Genomic DNA, 18,938 nt, shown 5'->3' on the forward strand with positions numbered 1-18,938 from the left:
CAGCGTTCCATAATGTAGACAAGGAGTCAACGTGTTCAGGACTCACACTAGCCCTCTGCAAATACCTGTGCAAATAGTGCTTTGAAGCTGTATCTTGGGCCAAGGTTGGCTTTGAAGCACACCGCCCTTCCCTGCACATCAGAGTCTTGGCTCCAGCCTGAGTCACAGCTTGAAAGTGCTGTCCACACTGATGTTTCTGGCATGGAACAGGGCAGTGTAGCTTGGCTGCTGGAGCTAATGATGTTAACTCTAATGGGAAGCAGCAGGCTGCTGGGGTAGGTGGACCATTTGAGTGATCAGTAATAGCAGAAGGTGAAGTAGCAGACAGGACAGAATTATGGCATGAGACATGATTTCAGGGAGTGGAGCAGCAGTTGCGCGATCCTTAATGGCCAGACACTAGACCTGGTGCACCTACAGTCTGATCCATTACAGCAGTTCCCGTTATTTATTCTCCATAGTGAAATATTTCTTTGCTCAGATAATCAGGGAGGTCTCCATACTGTAACTGACTCAATGTAGTTATCAGAATACCTACTGAGAGCATGAGCTCCACTAGTCCAAGCCTGTTGGCCTAGGCTGGGAGGCTGATTCCAAGATGTTCTGTTGACATGCCCTTCCAGGTCTCCCAGTGAGCTGGGATCCCTCAGTACAAGCCTAGGAAACACACATCCCTGGCAGCCATCTGTCACCTATGCTGAGCAGATGTAATAAAGCCATTGTGGAGACACAGGTGTTGACTCCTCAGCATTGAGAGGATGGAAGGAGAGGAACAGGCTTCTGGGTTTGCACCGTATGTACAACATCAGGTTCATGCTTGTAACTGGCCGCTCTGTTTGTGGGAAGTGAACTTGAAACCTCAGTGTTGATTGGGAGCAGTGGACACTTTGGACATCATTTGGCTGCAGGTGAAGAGAAAGCTAATGCCCAGGGAGGTGTGGTGGGCATCACTGCCTGACAGGCCTGTGCCACTGCAAAGAGAGCCCAGTGTTAACTGTCCGTTGTTGCACGTCTGGCTCTCTTAGGATGGGTTCAATTACAACAGACAGGAGCTGAAGGGACAAGGCAGTTAGTGGATTACAACAGCAGAGTGGGAACCAGTTGGCGTTACTCTCCCGACTCTTCTGGGTGCCTGTAATTAGCATGGTCGCAGTGCACTTGATTACACTCTGTGCTCTGGCGCCCCTGGTTAGAATCAGGATTCCCACAGCTCCTTTTGCAACCATTGGTGATCATTAAGAAAAACTCCAGATAAAAGCTGTGGTAGTAAAAGTTCAGCTGCAACATGCTCACTGTGACGCATGCCCATTGGAATGTTGTATGAACACCCTGATACTGTCATTCACGCACGTCGCACCCTCCTGGTGGCCTCACCATTTCCATGCCAGCCATACTCCCATCATCAACATACAGTCTCACGCTGATGCTTTGTGTTGCTCGTACATAGTGTCAGACATATAAGGAAACTCCTCTCCACTGTGCTCCATATCACTCAGCTACACATCACACACACACCCCCTTTGTGGCACTTGCCTGTCTCTGTCACGCACTTGCACCCCCAGCATGCTCACAGACACACCCACCGCACACTCTCTCACATACACAACTTTTCTGTATCACGCATCCAACCTACACGGGTCCGGTGTCATGCACAGCCACAGCTGGGATGGTCATTTTCAGTCACATGCCCTGTCACCGCTGCATACACGTGCCGACAATGAGAAATGGATGCACACTTATGTGGTCTCTCCCACACACTAGACAGCCTTAGAAGCTCTCTTTTTGAAGCCTCTGGTACGTGGTGATGCCTCACTGCCTGAAGCGACTGACAGAACTGCCCTGGGAAATAAATGTGGGACACAGTAGGTTGAAGTATAAAGGAACCTTATTTTGGATAGAGCTGCTCCCCGTGTGGCTTCCTTTGTAACTCTTCTGGTGGAAGGAGAATGGGTGGGTGGGGAGGGTTCTGGACGATTGCATTTGTCCTGTGCCAAGGCCTGCTCCTACTGACCCCCGGGCGAGCACCTTCTCTTCTGTCCTGTGAGTTATTCTGCCTCTGTGGTGAGATTTGATTGCCACTTGCTTGTGACACAAATGGGGCAGACAGCTACAAAGCCTTGCACAGAATTATATGGTGTGAAATGAAATCTGGCTGAAGTGCTTTAAACCCATGGTGCATTCAAGTGACTGGTGCAGGGGCAGGGCGGAGGGCAGGGGAAGGATTAGTTTTGGGTCCAAGGTAAAAACGGCGCAGGCAAGGGCTTGTCCACCAGGTGGATTCATGAGGAACAGAGCTGGCTGCCAAGGGCTCCAGTGCGAAGAGTCACAACCAAGCAACTGACAGGCAATATTTGCAGGAAAGATTCCTTTGTCATCCTCAAAAAAAAAAAAAAAATCCTGAAAAAAGCAGCCCAGTGCTTTCAGGCCCTGGCCTTCATTATCAGCCCTGCAGTGATGTGCTGAACCTTTGCCAGCCGTCCTGTATTGACCCTCCCTAGGTTGCTGGGAGGGGTGTTTCATGCATAAGTCACCATCCCTCCTTACTCCCCACAAAGCAGACTGCCTGGGAGCCCCAGCCACCTCTCCCCTCTCTGCTCAGCAGAGCGAGGGGCAGTGGGAACAGCCACCCTGCCTTTTATCCTTTATTCCCACAAATAGGCCAGGCTTGGAATGCATTCTGCCAAAGAGAGGTTTTCAGTCGAGCCTCTCTCTGGAGAGTGAGCCATGGGAGGCTTCATCTGCCCCATTCACTTGGGGCTATCGGGAACGCCTAGGAGCAGCATGTTCCCAATACAGGTCTGAGTTCCTGTATGCCCTGTGGGAAATGCAGGGCCCTTTCACCGAGGGAAACACTGGCCTTTGTGTACCCTCCTTTGTGCATTGATTTGAGTGCTATACCCTGGGCATCCTGCTCTGTGCCAGAAAGGTGGGGGACAGGAGCCCTGCCCCCCACTGAACCCTTTGGAAGGAACTTGTTTCTTGTCTGACTATAGGTTTTCTTCACAAGGAGAGTTTTTGAGAACTAGGGAGTGGGGAGCTGGCAGGGAAAGCAGATCCATAATAGGTTCCTTCTTTTGCAAAGTAATCTGCAGAGGGAAGAGCTGAAGCTGTGCTCTGTAAAGGGTAATAATGCCAGTCTGCATAACTGCCTTTTGTCTTAAAGATAATGAACTCCTATTGCTCTAGCCCCCATACCCAACATATTCCTGTCCTCAGCCATTTCTGTTCCCCCTTAGAACCACGCTGGAGAGAGACACACCCTGTTCACCACTGCACTCCCAGGTGGTCTTCCTTCTGCAAGCACCACTTCTGTCACTGTTTGAAAAGCTCCAGGGCTCTCAGATTGGTATCTCTGCCTGGATTTCTGTCCTGTCCTGGTGCTGCTGGCTGGACAAAGAGATTTAAGCCAATGAGAGCCTACCTTGAGCCTCAGGCTCTCTTCTACTCCTTCCATGTCCCTCTGGGAATCCAGAGGGAGGCCTCAGAGAAGGAGTCTTGAGACATCCCACGTACACTGGGATGCAGAGATGGAGCATTTTTCACACGAATGTTCCCTGTAAGCTGAGCGTTTGGGCAGGCACCCAGGAGACACTCAAATGTCACCCAGTTGATAAGCATAGCGCCGACAGTGAATCAGCAGCATGCGTTTCTACTGCTGCTGCACATCTGCACACACCTTGGTGCGCATAACAACCATCCATGTGTGGGAAGACTTCGCGGGAACCCTGTCTAGCTCATATATCTCCTTTAGCTGTGTGCTGTCCTCCCTCTTTGGCTCTGTCTGCAGCGAACTCTGCTGCCCCACTCCCAGTCTCCCAACCCTTCCGTAGCTAGTTGTTTGATGTTGCCTAACTCAGTGCTACCTGCAAACATGCATCCTCCTTTGTCGCTCATATTATGTCCTGCCAGCCAATTCAATCATTAGTTCAAGGAGGGCAGACTCTGAGCCCTGAAGCCAGCTAGTGAATAGCTAGTGAAAGTGTTCTTTAGTGGTTAGGGCAAGGGACTTAAGGTCAGGGCTTTTGGGTTGCATTCCATCACTGTCACTGACTCCATTGTCTTGGACAGGTCATGTCCCTTTCCCCATTGGCATATGTTTGTAAGCACTCCTCCACCCCAGGAGAATTGTCGGGCTTAGCAAACTCATGTTTGTAAAGCCCTTTGAGATCGAAAATAAATGTATAATGTGATAATTGTTCTCCTAACTAGGGTGTTTCCTTTGTGGGTTGCCTCCTTGGCTTCCCAGTTGAAGACACAGGAAGATCAGCTGTTCTATATTTTTTTATTAAACACCAGTCAAATAACATATTTAGCCAAAACCAGCCAGCTGGGTTTCCTTCCCAATGGGCTCTAATTCATGGGCAGATTTCTGTATGAGTCCAACTCCTCAAGATAAATGGGTTCAGTGTAACAGATGGAGAACTGAGTCAGTGCAGGAATAGCACATACCATGGTCTGACCTGCTAGGCAAACCAGGGCAGCTGCAGAAGTGCTAAGAAGCTCTTTTGAACAGGCACCTGGTTTTCATGTCAGTAGCAGTCTAGGGGCAGGTGTAAAGATGACAGAAGAATATATTTTAACATCAGATCTGTGCCAATAATGCGTTACGCTGTGGCAGAGTATCTCTCAGACATGGAACCCAATGCTTTGGGGGGCATGAGAGCAGCCGAAGACAGAGCAATGGAGAAAAGAAGTGACAAGTCAGTGACGTGGAAAGATGAACAGTAATGGTGCCATCTAGCTGCAGAGGAGAAGGCTCTTGCACAAAGCAGTGAAACAACTTTGGGAAGAGAAAGAGAGGAGGAGAGTAGAGAGACAAAGCTCATGATACTGTTGGAGAAAATCCACCGTGTTTTAAAATCATTTCCGTAATTCAGGGTTGTTTATATTTCATCACTACTATACCCGCTGAGCAGTTTGCTGCACATGTTGCATCACTTTGATCGTTTGAACAGGCAGGATAGGCCGCCCTCTGCACTTCAGAGATGGAGAGCCGCTCTCCACTTGAATGCTAGGAGTCTGACCTTATCTGACCAAAAGAAGACGGCAGTGCTAAACTCTGCGCACGCTGGGTGAAAGTGATGGGTACCCAGCCCCCACCCCCTTTCAAGCAATCCACATAGCACTGTCTAATGAAAACAAACTGGGGAGGGTGGGGGCATGCACGGGGTCTCTAAGTAGCTTTAAATAGATGCATCCAACACACTCTGAGGCAGAAGTCTTGCTCTGACTTTTGTTGACACGGGTGTATCTGGAGCAAAACACAGAGCACCTGCATGTGCTGGAGAAACCTTGACGTTGGACTAGCAGAGCTCAAAGTGAGCTCTGTATGTCTGTCACTAGTTCTTTCTTAAATGTCATTCTTTTCTCCAGCCTGACAAACACTTTGTGCTTCAGGGGCTTTTCTTAAGGAGAGGGGAAGAGATGGGGAATCTTCCATCTCTGCCTTTTATGCAATCCAGCTACAGCATTAGTTGTCTTGGAACCACTCCGTCCACAAAGGAGTTCCAGAGAAAACAAGCTTGTCATTCTCAGCTATTGTGGAAATGTCTCAGATTCATGGAGGCAACAGCAGAAATGTACTGGCTATGGGAATTCTTCTGACCAAAGGTTGAATGTGTCCGACATAGAGTCTTAAAGATCCCATGGACACCCAGTGGAAACCTGTGAGCACAGCTTTCCTCATGAAGAATGCAGGAGGATTGTTAGGTGTTTTGAGTATTTCTCTTCCTCTGAGTTTTAAGAATCTGCCACAAAATGAGATCTTTGTGCGTTAGTTGCTCCACCTCCATTCCACACACACCTCACTCGATGTCACAGTCCTCTGAGAGTGGGAAATGCCAGAAACTAGGTCATAACTTCTGCTGGCACCTAAGCCGAGGACATGTAACAATTTCAGCTCTCGTGGAGGTAAGTGGGGTTTGTTTGTTCAAGCAGCTCTCAGTAATTTATGGGGTTGAGGCTGAGGAAAAGGTGAAGCTGCTGCTAATGGACGGAGATCCTGTTTGCATGCAGGTGTCCCCAGGAGTCCAGTGCCAGAGACAAGGGGAACTGACTGAGGTAGTGAAAAGTGGTTCTTCGTTTCAGATAGGGATGTCTCAGGACCCATTCTGAAGCTATGAAATGGGATTGTTCCACTCTTCCACTGACTTAATATTAGACTTGCCCACTGACACTCTTCCATGGGCCTAATTCTCCTCTCAGCCACGCTGGCATAGATCAGTAGAAACTCCCTTGAAGTCCTGAAGTTTATAACATGGGCAGAGATGAGAGAAGAATTAGGGCCCATAGCTATAGCTTCGAGTACAGAGGAGGCTGCATGGCTCCTCCCTGGTGAAAGAGGAGAAGCAGCACCTTGGTTCATTTTCTTTTGATCCCTCTGTGTTGCAGGGTGGGATGAGACGACCCTGTCACCTGAAAGTGCGGGAGGCTCCTTCAGGAGCCTCTGAAACCTAGGCCAGTGATGGGCAAAGGGGTGGGGAACTATCACCCCCACCCTGTTCTTAGAGTCAGATTTTCCATAAGGCCTTAAAATGCCTGGTGGGTCACTATTTAGAGACATACTGGCGTGTTTTCCTCCCATTTTCCAGCTGGTTCTGTACAAGAGTTACTTCACAAGAACTGTTCTCAAGATTTCCCCAGCCTGCTCCAAAAGCAGGAGGTGTCATCAATCGTCTTTTCATGAGATTTCCAAAAGCACTTTGGAGGAGCTAATGATTTGACCAGTGTAGCCAATGCTTATCCCAACTCTGAATCTTTTGAGTTTCATCTATTCCAACCCCAGACATTGAGGACATCATCCATTTGACAGATCACAACAAAGAAGGAAACCTAGTGAAAGTCATGTTAGTTTCTGAGCCATATTAAATGGAACAGTGTAGAAGACTGCAGAATGGGACAGGAATATTTGAAAAAGAACAAAATCTGCAGGGAAAACAATATCGTTTTGCAACTTCTCTATGGCTATGGCTACTCTATGGCTACTGCGCAGCGAAACACGGCACTCAAAACAGCAGTGCTATATTGAGCATGATACTCCAGTTCCACTTGTCATATGAGTGACAGAAACTTCAAAATAGCTACTTATCTCAAAATACATTATGCAATTTGCATTGGGCAAATTGCTTAAGTTATTTTAAATTACGGCTACAGTGTAGCCGCAGCCTGAGTGTTTTACAAACAAGAGAATGTAAAAGACCAGGGTTAAATGTTCTGAGGATATTGGACAGTATCTCATTTTTTTCCCAATTTTTTTGTAGGTCTACTTATTCCCCTCAGCCTTGGGAAGTAGACTTCCACCCCAGCACACCCATCTTTATCATCATTGTTTCCTAATAGGAGGCCTGGGCCATTTATGAGACCCAAATTTGCTCCCCCCCACATGCAGACCCAGCATGCTTGCTCTTCTGTTTATTGTCCATGAAGAAACTTGAAGCCTCCAGCTGTGTTGCACAACTTATTATGGATGCTAATGAATCCTAAGCCCTATGGTTTTCCAGCTCCCAGCCTGACCGATTTTTCATGGGTCCCTTGTTCAGGGGGTCTTGGAGCCCCATAGGCTTTGGGGCTGCTGTGCAGTGATTTTGCAGTGCAACAAAGCAAAAAACAGAATTCTACAGAGACACTTAATTTTGTTGAACGTCGACTCTTCTCGCTATCCCCCAGTGAATTTAAAGCACAGTCGTACTCTGCAAAGTGACGGGGTAAAAACCCTTTCCAGCGTGCCAGGCATATTGTCTGCCAATGACTCTGATAATAAACATGCTCAGTTTACACATTCTTTTCTAACTGTCAGCCCTACACATTCTGCCTGAGCTCTGACGGCCGAGATGGGATCTTTCTCACCGGACTGAAGATTCTGTTGATGGAACTTGTTTAATCATTTTGGTTATGATACATCGAATCCAGCTCGCTGTCCCAGAGACATTTTGATTCTGCAAGGCCTACAGCAGGAACCAAGTGCTAAAAATACTATTTTTGGCTGCAAAAGGAGAGAGTTTTATGAAGATGCTTTTTAAGATAGTACTGCATTTTACAACGAAGAAGATTAATTAGTTAGTTAGTTAGTTAATTAATTAAATGGCTCTCTGGCCTGGGTTCAGGGTTTAGTGAGAACATGTCACCTCCTGTTCCTGGCCCTCTTGTGCCTGATCTAGTAATGGTGCCTTGCATATTGCACTTGAAGGGTCACACTCTCCTCTGCACACTGGCTGCTTTGGTGGTAGCAGCTTCCAAAGATGGCGTAAGAGGTTAGGTCAAGGATTCCATGCTGAGGGGGATCCTGGACTTGTGTTGATCTGCTAGAACAGCATTTACGCCTTTAGGGCAGGTCTCTACTAGGGGACAAAGTCAAACTAAGTTACGCAACTCCAGCCATGTGAATAGCACAGCTGGATTTGCCATAACTTCGTTCGATTTACTGTGGCATCCCCACTGCCGGGGAAACTCTCCCATTGACTCCCCTTACTCCTCGTGACCCCATGGAGTACCAGAGCTGAGAGGAGCATGAGCAGTGTCGATTTAGTGCATCTCTTCTAGACCCGCTAAACTGACTCCTGGGAGTTCAATTTCTGGAGTGTTCAATTTCTGGTAAGTGTAGACAAGCCCTTATGATGGGGAAAGCATTCACAATGATTCCCAGCTATTGGAACAGCTCACAGGTAGATATGATAGCATGTAGGTACTGAGGCGGGATGGTCATTGTTAACCAGATTGGCAGCCTGATGGACCTAGGATTAGAATGACACCAAAGGTAGTTTAAAAGCTACTTTTGCACCCTTTTTGCCCAGGCTTCACTGACAGCAACTCAGCTGCAGCTCAGGAACTACCTGCCTCCAACAACATCTACCATCCTCGCTCCTGCCCATCTCATTCCATTGTGGCTACCTCCATGTTGCAGGAATGTTATCAGTGGGAGCCCCCAGAAAGAACTGAAGTGTCTTGGTTAGATGGCAATGGACAGGCAGACATGGGAATGCTTTGCAAGGACATGTAAGCACCACAGGAGGTGATATGTGGGGCTTGACAGAAGAGGAGTAGAACTAAGCAAAGCAAAATTTAGGCTGACCATCTGAAAGTGTCTTACCAGTGGGCCAAAGTGTTCTTTTCCCCCTTGATCAGATCCACAGGAGAGGGCTCTGGGACAGGAAATCACCAGGTTTCCCCCCGGCTGGAGGGCCCATCCTGCTGATGAGGTTATCGCTCCTTAGCACCTGTAACAGGCCAAACCATGGCAGTCACAGTAGTAGGGACTCTCCTAAGCTGAGGCTACCCGGGGGGGAACGCTGGGCAGAGAACTCAATCTCAGGCTCTTGGTTTTGCCTGATAGGCTCCTTGAGACTGAAGGAGAGATGACATTTGCATTCCCTGTCCCACACCTTCCTCCTGACCTGACCAGGGCAGACCCTAGACCTACAGAATACCCTTTCAGGTGATGCTGTGCCCAGGCGAGAAGTAGATGATCCACATACAACTGAACCCCTCGTAGTAAAGCTCTGAAGACTGAGGGGACTGGCTAGGCCAATGCGACTGTGAAAGGGTATCAAAGAAGGAGGACCATTTGTGCTTTAGCTTGCAGACGCTAGGCTGAATCAAGCACTGGGGTCACTGTAACAGGGAGACCCACCAAAGAGAAGGACTAGGGGAGAGCTAGTAGCCCTCAGTCATCTCTAGCTACAGTGAATCTCTTGGAAAAAAATTAGTTCCCAGAGCACTTTCATCACCCCTCTTCCCTGTCACAGTCACATATCTCCTGAAGTGTCTGTCTTTCCATTATAGACTGAGATGGCTAGCTAGGACCAGCAAAGGGAGGGCAGTTTGACTTTAATTTAACTGCAGCCGTTCGCTGGTTATTCATTTGTTTCTTTTTAAATAATTACATGTGTGTCGGTATCTCTCTCTTTTTTTTCTAGTTTTGCTCTTTTTTGTTTTTTTGTTTACTTTATTTTGCTTTTTTCTTTTTCCTGTTTTTTGTTTTTCTTTTAGGTTTCAGAGAAATTATGTTGAATCCAATAAGCCTCCCTGGACATTCCAAACCTCTTAACCAAGGCATTTATGTTGAGGATGTCAGTGTTTATTTCAGCAAAGGACGTCATGGCTTTTAAAAACTCCTTAAAGGTCCCTGTTTTGATGCCAAGTTTATAGGCTATGTCCTCAGAGCAGTGGGAAGCAGTGAGCGTGCTCTGTACGGATCAAGGCCTTCTCCTAGTAGGACTCTGCAGCCCCGTCGATACACATGTTAAAGCCAACCGAAACCTGTGGTTGTCTGTCACCAGATGTCAGGGTTGTTCTTTTCCTCCAGTAGTTGCTGTGTTCTTTAAATGTTCCTGCAAGACCCTGCAGCCGCAATGAGAGCAAATAAAGAAAATTTAAGCCCAGTTTAAAGGAGTCCTCCTAATGACACAGTAAATAATCGTACTTTTTTTTTTTTTAAACAACCAAGCTGACACCATTAGTCATGCTCTCCCTGCTTGGAGTTCTCCTTGTGAGCTGGTGTCTTCACAACCCCCATCGAGTGCTGCCATCACCTTTCCTTGTGGCAACACCAGGGGAGGTCTCCCAGAGTGAGTGGAGATGGGGAGCCTGGAAGACATTAAGGCAGAGCGAAGACTCTTTGGTAAGAACAAAGGCAACCCTCTGCTGCCAATTTTTCCACAGAAAATGATGTTGAGAATGAAGATGGGCAAGAATAAAAATCTTACTTCTCTGACAGGAGAGAATGTGGTTATTTTTGACGTACAAATGTCCTAGGAAGCTTTTCTTGTTTGTGTGCGTTAGCTCTTTGGCGCTGACCTGTATCGTTGTCGTGCTTTGGTCTCTCTCTACTGCTTGAATGAAGAGCTTTATGTGAGGCGTTTCCTGGACTTCACCCATGGATCTGTGGTGCAGGATGGTTGATGACCTTGCCAGGAGGACTAGGGCAGTAATCCAAGGGGAAAAGCATATCAGACACAGGCTGCCAGTCAATGAACCCATGAGCCTTCTTCCCTCCCCTCCTTCCTCTCTGAGCTCGAGATTTATTGTAATCCAGTCATGTCCACAGAACGATGAGCTCAAGGCAGACAAGCTGAAGGGGATGAAAAATAAACATTCTATTGCCTCTTCGGTGGCATAAACAGAAATATGGATCATGTTCTCTGGTCAATATTTGTATGGCTTTTTTCTCCCTTGCCTTACTCCAGCTTTAGCCTCAGCCTCTCAAATGGAAAAATGAAACCATTGATCCTATCTTCATGAGACGACAGCTGCCCTAACAAGAACACCCAGTCAGGACTGGCCAGGGATGGGGCTCCGCTCGGATACTCTGGAGAGCTTATGTCTGGGAAAGGAAGATGTGCTCACAGACACCACTAAAAACCTGTATAACGAGGCAGGTTTTCAAGGAGCTGGAAGAGCAAAACAAAAGATCTGGGTTTGTTCAGATCCCTTTGTGGCAGGAGTTGCAAATCATGGACTCCCTCCCTAGCCAGTTAGCTAGCTTGCCATCTCAGTGGCCTAAGAACACTCTTTATCATCACCAGCCCTGATAGCTTGCTGCCATTTGGAAGCAGAAAGGTGCCCCCTCTGCCAGAATTGAGCAGACAAGTAAGAATGGCAAGTTCCATCCTCATCCTGCCCTTTGTGGATGTCATGTGGGAACATTCGTGAAGATTCCAGGAATGTTCTCGGACTCCACCCAGGGATGCTCCTGTGAACATTCTGTTTTCTTGCTGCCTTGCTGGGTTCTCCTGCATAAAAAGGTGAAGTATAATGAAAAGAATTGGTGGCTTTTTTTTTTTTTTTAAATGAAGGCATAAACATGAAGGGGCACCATATTGGAATTTGGAGGCCCTGTACAGTGCGGATTACGTTAAGAACCCAAAGCCAAAACCTGAACCGAAGGGTAATATCCCATGAAATTTCCAGCCCCAATTGGAGCAAGAGAGGCAGTAGTTGTACAATGAGATGACTGGTTGCTTTTATTATTTCTGCCTCAATTTTTCAGATTCAGAGTTTTAGGAGATGCTTCAGGAAAGCATCTAACAGCTGGGTGCTTGGCCAAACTGAATTCCCCATCATTTGGAATTCACCCATCCCATGTGGGGATTTCTTTTTCAGAATGAACTGCTCCGCCTCACGGCCCTCTCCCCTCGCACTGCTCAGGGGACTGTGCTCTCAACTGTGTGTGTCAGATGATGTGTGGGCCTGACACCAAACACCCTGTTGGGAGACAGTTGAACTTCACAGCTCAGGCCCATCTCTGCTCAGAAGTTGTCCTCCCTGACCGTGTGGAAAAAAATAGAACAGTCCCCCCACCCCACTGTGATTGATGTCTCAGTTATTTAAACACCAACTAAAAGTCTCTGGTTCCTCACTGCTGACAATGACAGTCAGTCGCAGTCATTTGCAACGGGTGGCTTTGAGTAGCAAATCTAAGGATTTCTTTTTAATTATTGTAAATCATTACCTCATTTCCTGTCAGTGAGATTCCTCCATCCCTGAGCATTCTTTTCTTGCCATAACGATCATCTTGTGCTATGGAAGTGGGACGGTCCCTTTTTTCACAGAGACTATAGGGGTGTTCGATGTCTAGTTTCTTAATAAACACTTTATTTTCTAATGAAACACCTGCATCAGGGCTCTTCTTTGAAGACAAAATAAAGAAAAGGTCAGGTTGATGCGTCCCATCCTTTAATAATTAATTACATCTCTTTGGGTCAGGAGGGGAATTTGAAGTTCTGGTGTGAAAAGCGCTCCGTTCCAATTCTTGCCTCTGTCACCCATATTGGTTGGGAGGCTGGCTTTCACACTGAACTGTGGCTCTGCTGACCATCTGGTGATTCCCAGCCGACCATCTGTATTTATCTCCAGTGATCTCCCTCCTTGAGACACAGCAAGCTGAGGGGCAATTTAAGGTCTTACAGAGATGAGCTTCTTCACCACAGGATGGCATTGGAATGGTGCCTTGTAGCTCATCATTTTGTCTGGGTCTCAGAAGCTTGCCTCAGCTCCGCATGTGTCTGTCACCTAAGGCAGTCTGGAAAGTGCACCACATGCTTTGCTGTGGCTGCTGGGCTTTTCTCCCAGCTCCTGTTGCTGGCTGGCATGTATACAGGGGCTCTTTGCAATCCAGGGGGCCAAAGCAGATGTCCCAGCAAGGATCCTTCATCAGGAAGAGCTAAGCTGTTAAGCCGATGACTGCAAACAGTGTGTCGGGTGGGGATGAAGGTAACTTTGTTTTATTCAGCCTTTTCCCCATCTTTGTCTAAATGGAAAAAAGTCTCAGTTGTCCCAGTACCTGAGCTGAGACTCTCCATGGCCTGTCAATCTTGGTAAGCTGGTGGGCCAGTGGCCGTTGTGGTCCTGCGGGGGTCATTGGGAGCTGTCATTTACATAACACTCACCGCACCACAACCAACTGCCCGTGTCCCTGTGAGTGTGTGCACAAGCTGGGGAGACGTATGAACTGACAGGCGTGGTATGGTGTAGGCCTGGTTTCACTGTAACGCTCCCCAAGAAAGTTTTGATGCCCCTTTAATTTCCCAAATGGACTTTAAAACACACACATCACATGGACACCATGAGCAGATTTCTTCCTGTGCTTCTAATTACAGCACTTCTGTGGCTGGTGAATGGGTGTTGGGGTTCCCAGCAACAAGGTCTTGTTGAGCCTGACATGCCTCCAGGCTCTCCCACCCCAGGCCCTGTGCCAGTGTTTCCAGAAGAGGGAATATGCTCCTCTCGGGGGAAGTGGACATGATTCACAAACAGTTGACCAACCCCTTGCTTTCCAGAGGCGTGCTGGAAGCATACAGCCAATAAGAACATCCCCCAGTATTTCCCTTTACCCACTGTGCCAGCAAACTTGTTGTGGTTCAGAACTCAGTAATGCCGCCAGTTGGCACTGTTCCCGCTATTTTTTCTATTCATGGGTAGAGTAAATTTTGTTATGTGCACCAAGGCATGGGCATATGTGCACCACCATGGAGACACATGCTGCCAGCTGTGGGTGCTCTGCTAATCAGCTGGGCGGCACCTGAATCTCCACTGGGTGGCTGCCCAACTGCTCAGCTTACAGGGAATACTGCCAGCTGGGATCCGCTCATCAATTATTGTTGCCTGTTGTTATGGTCCAGTTATGGTCAGCCTTCAGTGCACCCCCCTGTGCATTTCCATAGAAGCTGATTTCTCCTTGCAGTGAATTCCTGTGTCCTCAATATATCTTGAAAACTGCAATTATGATGGTAAGTATAGTTGTATCTTAGTGCTTAAAAGAAGCAACCAGGAGCAGGGAGAGCAAATATGTGGATTGGAGGCAGGGGGTTATACCTGGTGGCTGGTCGCTAGTACTTATGTTAGCATTTCATGGTGACTGACACATCAATAGTGTGAACTGGTGGCCAAGTGAGCTTCTGTGTAAAACAAACCTGGTGGTCTCTGCTTAGTTCTCTCCTGTCCACATCATGAAACCATTCCTCAGTTCTGCAGGCTGTGTGTGCACTGTACAGTCCCAGGCATGAAGAGCAGTGCCGCAGCGGTCAAGACTGAGGTCTATGGAAGAGCTGTGCAGAACAGGAGAAAGTGGTGCAAGGCAGGACTAGGGTGCTGGCAGAACGTGTGCAGGAGGCTGTCATGGGTACTTGGCTGCACTCTGTTCAGCTCTGTTTCCCCAAAGTGCTCAGGGTGAGCCCAGAAGCTCTTGACTGCTGTTTCATTGATTCAGAAGGCCATTAGCACTGAGCAGCACGTCATCCCTGAGACACCAATAGAGCTCCTTTAAAAAAAGCCCCATCCTTGCTTCTCTCGCCCCGAAGCTCTCCATCCTCCCGCCTCCTCCTTTGTGCACTGAGAAGAGACAAAGCACACTGTTACAGAACTCCCTACCTCTGTCAGCTAACGGCTGCAGCACTTCCTTCCGTTTCGATCTGTACCCAGTGCAAGCTGCAGATCTCACAGGTTAAGCCCTGGCATTAGCAGTGGATAAAGAGCCCTCGATACCGCAGTAAAGCTTTAAACACAGGTTTGAAGGAGCTGAGAAAAGAGTGCATGAGAGAAATCAATGAAGGGTGACTTCATTTTTGTTTAACGCTTTGAACTGTTCCAGCTATGGCTTAGGTAATGAGCCAAGGCGTCCTTGTTACCTCGATATTTACCGACGCCTCCAGGCACTGATCAATGGACGGAAAAGTTTAACAAGTCTCAGGAAAATGAATACAGACACTTTGAAGGAGAAATAGCTCCTCTGATGGGAGGCTGGTGGGTGTTGCCAGTGGACGAGGTTCTGCTGTGAGAGCTGGTAAGGGTTTTTTTCCTTCCTTGTGCACTCTTGGGCCTTTTGCTTAGTTTATGTATTTCCGGGATCCCTACCCAGCATTCCATCCTTCTTCCTAAGGCTCCATATGGAGCCAGCTATCTCCTGTCTGAGCAGGCTCCTCTGTGCAGGCCTACAACACCTGTCTGGGGTTAGCCAGTTCACACCACATAGAATGGTTTCCCTTCATGCCTTTATCAGTGTGAGCAGGTGCAGCCTCTGGAGTTCTCCTGTGCACTGCCATGGCCAGATCCCACATCCCCACCAGGGGGCACAATGTTGTTTGAAGCCAGCTGGTCAGGAGGTTGTGGTTAAGCCTGCTGCGACAGCATTGCCTGATCTGAAGGAGAGGCTGATCCTTCTCATGTGGCCCAGAACTCAGCCAAACTCCAAAGAACTCGTAGGGAGAGCAGTGCAGGTGGCTGGCACTGCCTGCCCCAAAATTATGACACATGCAAAGAAATTATTCATACCATGCTTAAGCCCAAAGCAACCACATCTGCTTAATCTTGTGTCACATTTGTCTTCCCTTCACTCCCCTTTATTTGTAGAAAAACTACTCCAGTGATGGGACCCAAGAGGCTGAACTATGGAAATAACAAGGCCCCAGCCAAATCCTGTCCTCTTCTCCTTTCCTCTCTCCTCTGGCTCTTTGGGCTGGCTCTCAGGTTCCATGATCTTTTCCCCTTTCTCATCTACCTCCTGAGCTCTAGCCTTACTGTTCGGAGCTGCTGCTCCACAGGCCGATAGAATCCTGCTACAGCAATCGCCTGCGAGTTGCCATGAGGTTTAGTGGTACATTAAATTCCTCAGAGCAACAACTTCTCTGTCAGCTGCTTTTTGAGTTGTACAAGCAATAGTTCGTATCCATCCATAATGTAACTCCCTTAGCTTTTGTGGTTTTAACCTCAGGATGGATATGAGCCAATTGGTCATTTCATTGTCAGATGCTCAGGAATTTAGATGACCCTACTTAGCACTTCTTGGACGCAGGAACTGTTCATCATTTAATGCCAGGAAAGCAGTAAGGATCAGGAAGGTCAAAACAAAGACTATTTAGGGGTTCAGTCATGAAGCTTTTTTAGTGCTGCTGAAATCGTAAATGCGAGATTCATCTTCTAATTAAGGCTGTGTGTCTACACTTATGAAAAACTTCGAAATGGCCATGCTAATGGCCAAATCGAAGAATACTAATGAAGTACTGAAATGAATAGGAATAAGGGGATTTCAATGTTTTCAGGGTCCTTTCCAAAGGACCCCTGTTTAGAGGAGCCACGCACGAGTGAAACACGGCACTTGCAAAGTGCTGCGGCCGGCAGCATACTAATGAGGTGCTGAATATTCATTTCAGCACCTCAGTAGTAGTCTTCAATTTGGCCATTAGCACGGCCATTTTGGAGTTTTTTGTAAGTGAAGACGTAGCCTAAATGTTTAGTTCTGGATTTCACCAGCTGAGATGTACCACAAGAGTAGTCTTTACTTACTTACTTGCTTCTATTCAGTAAATGGTCTCAGAGCATCATAGGACCAGAAAGAATCTTGAGCCAACATAAAGTCCAGTCCCTTATAATCCTGTTAGGACCAAGCATCCTCTGGACCCTTGGGGTCCAAAGTACTACCCGCTAGCCACACATGGGTATTTGGCCAATTGAGTGTGGCTAGTTGGCTTGAATAATAAATACATTTATTTAATAAATTATTTTTAAATAAATAAAATAAAATTTTATTAAATTTTATTAAAATAAAAAATTTTAATAAATTATTTAATAAATACACACATGGGTATTTGGCCAATTGAGTGTGGCTAGTTGGCTTGAATAATAAATACATTTTCAGAATAATGAGGCTAGTTCACTGTCATCAGGAGTTCAAAGAATATTTTTTCTTTCTTCTCTGTGTAACAACCTGTTAGTTACTTGAAAGTAGTTATCATATTGCCTCTCTTTCTTCACTTTTCCAGGCTCAGCAAACCTAGTTTTTTCAGTCTTCCCTTGTAGGTCATGTTTTCTGGACCTGTAATATTTTTGTCATTCCTCTCTGGACTTTTTCCAGTTTGTCCACATCTTTCCTGAAACGTGGTACCCAGAACAGGACACAATACTCCAACTGAGGCCTAATCAGCGCAGAGTAGAGCAGAAGAATTACTTCTTGTGTCTTCCTAGGCCAAGTTGCTATTCTCCTATTCAAATCTAGTTAGAGCAGAAAGTGTGCTATTCAAACTTCCATCCAGTTCCAGGACTGCACACTAACTCAAAGACTGAAATCTTAAGCCTTCCCCAGGGAACACACCTTGCTCTTCAAACCTTTTTGTTGTGGTAATGGACAGGAACTCCTTTGTACCTGCTTGTTTTCATTGTGGCTATAAAAAATAGCAAACAAGAAAAGAAAAACACTCCTATTAATACATCCGAGAATGATGTTTGCTTTTCTTGCAACACGGTAACACTGTTGAATCTTGTTTAGTTTGTAATCCACTATAATTCCTAGCTCCCTTTCCTACATAGTCATTTTCTCCTGCTTTTGTTTGAATCAATGAGCACTTTGCCATTGACTTCACAGGGATCAGGACTTGACTGACTTTTAGTCTTCAATAAGGCAGGAAGACTAAAGGCAGAGCAGGAGTCTAAAGCCTCCTGTTAATTGAGATTTTCTGGGGCTTGGTTTGGTTTTTGGGTTACGGTTTATTTCAGCTCTTAGTTTGAAAGATCGACAGGTAGTTCTCCCATCCTGGTAAACATATGGCAGATTATTTCTTCGACAAGTAGAGAGGATGATCTTTCCAACACTAATGCAAAATGCCAAATACAAGACAATTATTTTTGAATCTTCGTATCTGTTTTGAACGAGTCACTGTAACTGCCACTAATCAGCAGGTGAAAATCCTGGTTGTTGTGAACAAAGCAAAGGAATTCCTTTTTCAGAGCTGGTTAAATGATACGTTGGGGGAGTTGAGGGTGTCGGAGGCTATGTCTACAATACGAGATAATATTGATTTGAAATATTTTACCCAATTTTTCCAAGTGCCTGTCCTCACTGTAAATCCCAGTAGCTCCATTTATGGAGCACTTAAAATTGACACAATGTTGATATCATAATATCGAAGTAACCTGATGGGTGTAGTGTTCAGTTCCAACTTAAAATTCTGAATGAAGGGTAGTGAGGACGCACCATGTCTTTGAATCAAATTCATTAGCCTCCAGATATATCTCATATGTGCCCCCACAATGCCCCACAGTTCTTCGCTCTGGCCTCTTTCATCTCCACTGCTCTCAGGTGTGGAGGAATTAGGCAATAGGAAAGCCATTTCTATTTGGCACCTGGAAGCCCTGGGCTGTAGGGTCATGACAGGCTGAAAAATCTTCTTTCTTTTTCTTTGCTAGTAGCGCGGCTGTGGGGTCTGTGCTTCTCTGTACACCCCTGCTAGCTGCTTTTTTTTTCTGCGCTACCTGGCACCAGCTGCTGGCCCCTCGTACTGTGTGTCAGCTAGGCTGTGGGCGGGGGTCATGCTTGTCTGAGAGGACAAGAAACTTCTTTTCAGCCATTTACATGTTGTTCTGCCCCCCGCATACCCTCTCTTCCTTCCCCTAGAGGTGCCACTCATTCTGGAACTTTCCCTCGCCCACATCATGTGGCAGCTAGTCTGTGGGAG

At 46.8% G+C, this 18,938-nt stretch overlaps 1 protein-coding gene across 2 annotated transcripts in view; it reads left to right on the plus strand.

Annotated features, from left to right (window-relative positions):
• The window catches only part of NTRK3 (neurotrophic receptor tyrosine kinase 3), a 346,470-nt gene that overhangs the window by 241,860 nt on the left and 85,672 nt on the right, over nucleotides 1-18,938 (plus strand). The window contains exon 13 of one of the 2 annotated variants that reach the window (XM_075006318.1): nucleotides 9,985-11,790. The exons of the other annotated variant lie outside the window; for it this stretch is intronic. Within the exon in view, the coding sequence (XP_074862419.1) occupies nucleotides 9,985-10,103 (119 nt within the window). The 3' untranslated portion in view covers nucleotides 10,104-11,790. Of the gene's footprint in view, nucleotides 1-9,984; nucleotides 11,791-18,938 lie in introns of those variants that run through there. 2 annotated transcript variants of the gene reach the window in all.

Source organism: Carettochelys insculpta, chromosome 12, assembly GCF_033958435.1.
Source record: "Carettochelys insculpta isolate YL-2023 chromosome 12, ASM3395843v1, whole genome shotgun sequence".
Classification (NCBI taxonomy): domain Eukaryota; kingdom Metazoa; phylum Chordata; order Testudines; family Carettochelyidae; genus Carettochelys; species Carettochelys insculpta.